Below are 6,510 nucleotides of genomic sequence, written 5' to 3'. Positions count from 1 at the left end.
TCAAATTGGTTAGGGTCAAAGTTTGTTACGAGTAAAATGGGTTCGTGTTAAAGCGGTTCATCTGAAAAAAAAAACTATCAATTTAGTTCAGGGCTAAATGAGTTCTAAGTTCCTAACCAAAATGGGCTCAAGTTGAAATTGGTCGTCGTAGAAATAAAGTATCAAAATAAGTTCACCCGCTATTTTTTGGCGGCTATTGGGTACGGGTTGAGATGACTGGCGACGGTGGTGGCGGTCCCAACTACATACAACAAAATGTCTTGGTTTTCCTTTCAGTTTTGTTCCATCTTCGAGACGGGTCTTATCACAAGTTTTCAGACCGATTCATTCCAAACAATGCATTTGAAATGACATATGACGGTATACATTTGAGCGATAGACGCTTTAAGAAACTACAAATGCATCAATAGATGTAGAGCTTGAAACATATACATTGTTCAAACTTCAAACCTATGATCCTAATTTCTAGCTTGTCGACCCAAGTTCAACGCCCGGATCACTAGTTTTATTGCCCTCTACTACTGTTTTACCTACAGACGACCTGTAACGCCAACTACATACAACATAATACAATAAATTTATACAACTCATAACACCAAGGAGCCAATAATACTTCTCATATTGAGCCTTGTTGATATTAGTCGAAACCCAACTGTCTTTTCCATGCCCTTTTGTTAAATCATTCACAGTGCTTAGCAAAAGACTAGCCAATAAGCTTGCAAAGGCCGCACCGAGCATATAAAGTGCCATGGCGACACTAGACATACTCTTAGGGAATTCGGTATAATAGAACTCGTTTTGACCAATTATGTTCAACGCATCTGCCAACCCGCTTAGAACATGTTGTGGAATAAGCCACAATGCAGACATACTTATAACCCCTTGAGGATTATTCAAAAACCCGTTTTCAATCGCTTTATTTTTCCTTACGTGTTCTACAATCGCTGAAATCACCAGCGCTACTATTGAGCACACGAGACCCGCCCCCATTCTTAACTTTACACTTATATAAACGGGCTTCCCTTGTATTTCAGATAATAAAGGGAGGATAGCCCGGTCATATAGTATAACCCAAACCATTATAGATACGATTGTGAAAAAGCTGAATGAGGCTGCGGGGATTTCAAATCCCGACGTGATGTGTCTATCCATGGCTCGAGCTTGAAGGACTGGAAATGTGGTTTGACTATTGGCGACCGATAACATTATACACGACGACCATAATGGGATCACTTTAATGAGTGCCTTTAGCTCTTCGACTTGATCTACCGTGCACACGATCCATTGATCTTTAGCAATTGCATCGGTCGTATTGTGGGCTATGCTAAGAGTGCAAGCTTTATTTAAGAACCTAGAGGGAAAATAAAACCGTAAATGATGTAATAGTTATCATAACTAGATTGATACGAATTAGTTTTTATCTCTAACAGGCCAAGCGAGTAAAATAAAGGAACAATAGTCAAACAGGTCGAAAGCCTACCAAGTGTATTTTAGTATTTTGTTAAAAGAATCGGATCATTACTATAATAATATAATGTTTGTAACCATTTTTACACAAACGTGTTACATGAGCCAAATGGGTTGAAAGTCCTTGGAATTGGATTTAAGGCATAAAACCTAATCAATTTGGCACTCTAAATTGAGTTAATGCTAAAACAAATATACATTTTTAATCATATTTGGCACTCTAATTATTTATTAAATTCGGAAAAAAGTATCTTTAGTGGACTATATCCGCTTTTGACTCGTGCGCACAAACATAGACACTTTTAAGTGTTACCCAACCTGCTAGACCCACCCATTCTGGTCGCCTCTACTAGAAAGAAAAGGCATGTATAGATAGAGTACCTTAAGTTATCCGTCGGCTTAGTAACGTTTGCATCATTTTTGTTATACCACGAGCCATCAACTGAGTTGGGCAGCTCAATCCTTCTATTTTTCCAGGCCACATATATCACTTGACACAAGCTAGTAAACAAGCTTTTTTCAACCTTCATCTTATAGTAAAGAGGATAAGCGACAACAAACGAAAGAGTAGAGATAAACATGAGAATAACCGGGATCCCAAACCCGACTCTCCATCCATGATGATCTTGAATATAAACGATAGCCGTAATTGCAATCATGACCCCCATAATAGCCATGGAATAATACCATCCAAAGAAGCTCTCCAACCGTCTCTCTCGCTTTGTAACGTCCTTTGTGTCGATTTGGTCCGCCCCAAATGCCAAAGAACATGGGCGGACCCCACCAGCTCCAATGGACATAAAAGCAAAAGCTGAATAAAGAAGAGTATACTGAATGGGTGTTGGTGATTTACACGTTGAAGGATTCCGAGGATCACATAGGGGCGGTTTTACATCACGGATCATTGTTGTTAACCATAGAAGGATCATACCCTACAAAACCGGATCAAACATGTTAACTTAGAAGAAGTAGGTATCAAATCTAATATCTTGTTATTAGCGCGTTAATACTAATTAACTTTTTTTCTGAAATGGTTAATTCTAATTAACTAACTCTTTAAATGTCGGTTAACAACTTATACAATTGTTACAATTTAGTCCCTCTACAATACTAATTAACAAACTTTTACTAAACTCATTCTTAGTGTAACAAAACCAGACGATAAAATGCATACAAACCTATCCGAAAACTAGAACAATCTAAACCAGTTACAAATTAGTGGTTTGTAGTATGACAAATGTAAGTATGACTTATAATTGTCTAAAATATTGTAGAGTTTTGAGTTTGAATTATTCTTCTTATTCTTTTAAAGTACATAAAAAATGGATATTGGATTTAAATAATTCCAACTTTTACCAATTGGCCGATAGCACTCATAACTTTCGATTTGTACCACACCACACCACTCTCAACTTTCAACTTATTGGCCGATAGCACACTCAGCCTAACCCAACACTAACCTAGTTTGCTGACATCAGCTACCACGTCACCAAACTAGTGCCACGTTAGCTGCCACGTCATCAGAAAAGCCAAGTTAGACGCCACATCAGCTACCATGTCATCAAAAAGATTCCATGTCAGATGCCACGTCACCACACAAGTGCCACATCAGCAAAAAACTAATTGGGTTAGTGTTGGGTTAGTGTTGGAGTGCTATCGGCCAATAAGTTGAAAGTTGGGAGTGGTGTAGACAAATCAAAAGTTGAGAATGATATCGGTCAGTTAGTGAAAATTGCGGTTATTTAAATCGAATATCCCTATAAAAATAACATGACTTGAAAAGGCAATCCTGTGAGAAAACATGAGATGTACAATACACGTTAAAAAACTCGATCATATGAACCAAATCAAGTCATCTAAATTAACCTAAAATCGGTGTATAAAAAAATTACATACGAATCTTGAGGGTGGGATAAGGCTTTGACTTTGAGACCAATTGGTCTTGGGTTCGATTCCACAAAGGAGAGTTTTTCCGTATTTATTGGGTTTTCTCCTAAATTTGTGTATAGACATTATGTTTAGTAAAGATGGATATGATCGGATAGTTCCGTTGATGACATGATGATACTCTTGTGGTCTGTCGATCCAAATTTACCGTTAAAAAAATTATATACATAAAAAACCCTTGCACCCAAAAACATAAAATATTTTTGTTTCCCTATACCTAGAGAAATCCGCTCTTGATAGACATATGAATACAATACCGAAAATTGTCACCAATGAAAAAGATACATTAATTAGTACACCCAAGAAGTCCCACCGGAAATCAATCTAGTTGGATTACGAAAAGTTGTAGTTATGAAAATTTATTTTACTTATTTATTTATTATCCAAATATAAAAGTTATGAAATAAACATAGATTAATACCATACATTTTTTACGAGCAATTATTTTAGACATAAATATCACCTAACCATATACATGTATATAAAGAGAATATCAAACATTTTTTTACAAGCAATTATTTTAGACACAAATATCACTTAAGCTACACTTGTAAGGATTTAAACACACTATACTTTTATGGTGGACAAATATCAAACCACTAAATTACTACGTCATGGACTCATGGGTAGAGTATGCGATACATACCATGAGACTAATGATAGAGCCAAGAAAAATGGTGAGGAATCGGCCGAGAAATGAATCCGCGAGAAAAGCTCCGACGATCGGTAGGAAATTGGTGGCCGCGGACCAAATTAAAATGATGTTTGTGCCCTTAGTGAAACTCATATGGTAATCCACCAAGAGGTATATAATCATGTTTGGAAGTAGTCCATAACTTGCCACTTTTTCAAATGATTCATTTGCTGTTAATTTCAATATAAACTTGATACTTCAAAATACAATTTAAAAATTATAGCCATAAAAAAGGAACAAGAAATATAAAAGTTAAATAAAAAAATATATATTTACATTCATCCATGTATACCTAAGATGAATGGCAAGGTTCTGAAACCACCCTTTCTAATTCTTGATGACTTTTCTTGTGTCATCTCACTTTCTTCTTCTATAGAATGAATCTCCATCTCTCTCTCTCTCTCTCTCTCTCTCACACACACACACTCTTTTCTTTTTTATGTATAATATGAACAAGAATTCAAACACACATACATATATATATAAAAGAGTGTGTGACGTATTGCTAAAAGTATTACACGTGGAGAAGAATGATGAAATTTATGAAGAGAAAAAACATCATAGGTTGGGACAGGGTTGTGCTAAACAGTGGCGAAGCTTGAAAATTTCTCCCGGGGGGTCGGAAGTCACCGGACCTAAAAGTATATACCTAAATTTTATTTTTTGTATAAAATTGGGGGGTCGAAAACGTATATACCTAAAAAATGTATACGAAACGTACATACTTAACACTACTGAGCAAAAAGTTCGGGGGGTCGGGTGCCCCTCCCGGCCCCTTCAATGCTTCGCCCATGGTGCTAAAAGTACCCATTTCTTATCGATTTTATTCAACGTACCATCATCTTATTAAATCAATCGTATCATCTCTCGATTTTTTTCTCATAAGAAGTGCGCTAAGCATATATATGAAGGGTACTTTAACTACATGGTTTTTTATATCATAACATGAAAAGTGTTATATATAATTATAGAATGTATTAACACTTCTTGTTATTTGATAAAGTGAAAAATTGCCTAACAAGACATTAATAGGTCCCGTGTGTTTTCCAACTAAGTTTTTTAAGGTTACAAAAAAAGTAGTTTGTTAAGTGCTAGTTGTTTAACATTTGTGACTTTTATTTCTCCTTCTCTCTCCCTGCCTCGGATGATCCACATCGCAGGGTCAGGCGCCGATGAGCATATTGAACTGTCCATGTTGCTGAGAGGTTCAGGTTTCTGTAAAAAGGGTGATGTTTGTGAGAAGTGTGAGAAATATTATAGAGATGTCACGTGTCATTATTTAATTTTATGGATTAAGGGTAATAAAGTAAATAACTTCAAAAAACCAAATTAATTATAAAATAGATTGTAACCACTTTAAGAATTATTTTAGAAGATAAAATTTCTAGAATGTTTGTAACTACTTTAGGAGTTATGTTGCAGGTATAAAACACCACGACTTAAATCGTAATATCGTCATGATGTTTTAACATCTGAAATGATATATTGTATTGCTATTCAAGTCATGGTGTTTTAACACCATCTGGGGATGATTGTATTGCTATTCCAGATCTTGAAACACAATGACTTGATTAGCAATACAATTATTCCAGATGTTAAAACACCATAACTTGAATCACAATACAATGTTTCCATATGTTTAACACATCACGCCTTGAATCACAATACACTTAAAATATTATTGTAAGAACATAGACAAAACACCATGTACTAAAATATCCGATCGAAACGTAATTTTTTTCTCCATATAAGTATAGCAATATGGTACTCGTATTAAAGATAAAAAACACTCGTTATTATGGTGTATTTTTTTTAAAAAACATTTACGTATAAAAAGTTATTGACGTTTAAAAAAGACAGGGAAACTTGCATGTGAGTTTCTAAAGTATAATTAGGGTTTCAAATTATTAAAAACCAAGCGAACATAAATGAACGCATTACTGAACGTTCACAAACGTAAACGAACGAACACGACCTCTGTTCATGTTCGTCCGTTTAACTTAACAAACGTAATTTCTTGTTCGTGTTCATTCATTTTTTGAACGAACGAATATAAACAAACTTTCCGCCGAACGGTTCACGAACTGTTCTCTGAACGTTCAGTTCGCTTACAACCCTAAGTGTGAGAGAGAACAATGGTCAATTATATGCATTATTATATTAATTCTTGAAAATTCATTTATAGAAAACTAGTAATGTATGTTTAAAAATAATAAGTTGTTTAAATTTTTTAAATCTTTTAAATTGATACGGTAGGTGATTGAGGACGGCAAAATATAATATATGTTGATGATTGAAATTCGGGTTGTGCGACAAATGAAAGGGTTGTAATAATCGTATTATTTTTGTTGGCTTGTTCTTGTTCTTGTTACAAGCAAAAGGATTTTTTATTTCGTTTTTTG

General features: G+C 35.0%; 1 protein-coding gene across 1 annotated transcript; it reads right to left on the bottom strand.

The window, feature by feature from the left end:
* Positions 1–301: 301 nt before the first annotated feature.
* On the bottom strand, positions 302–4,558 carry LOC110935593 (protein NRT1/ PTR FAMILY 1.2). The gene is made up of 4 exons (XM_022177964.2): positions 4,401–4,558; positions 4,061–4,278; positions 1,849–2,399; positions 302–1,351 (listed from the first exon to the last, which is right to left on the bottom strand). The coding sequence occupies exons 1-4, from the start codon at positions 4,495–4,497 to the stop codon at positions 466–468; spliced, it is 1,752 nt and encodes a 583-aa protein (XP_022033656.1). The 5' UTR covers positions 4,498–4,558; the 3' UTR covers positions 302–465.
* Between the last annotated feature and the right edge of the window lie 1,952 nt (positions 4,559–6,510).

This window comes from Helianthus annuus, chromosome 4, assembly GCF_002127325.2.
Source record: "Helianthus annuus cultivar XRQ/B chromosome 4, HanXRQr2.0-SUNRISE, whole genome shotgun sequence".
In the NCBI taxonomy this organism is placed as follows: Eukaryota; Viridiplantae; Streptophyta; class Magnoliopsida; order Asterales; family Asteraceae; genus Helianthus; species Helianthus annuus.
The sequence above is the reverse complement of the archived record's forward strand: the minus strand, read 5'-3'. Positions and strand labels throughout refer to the sequence as shown.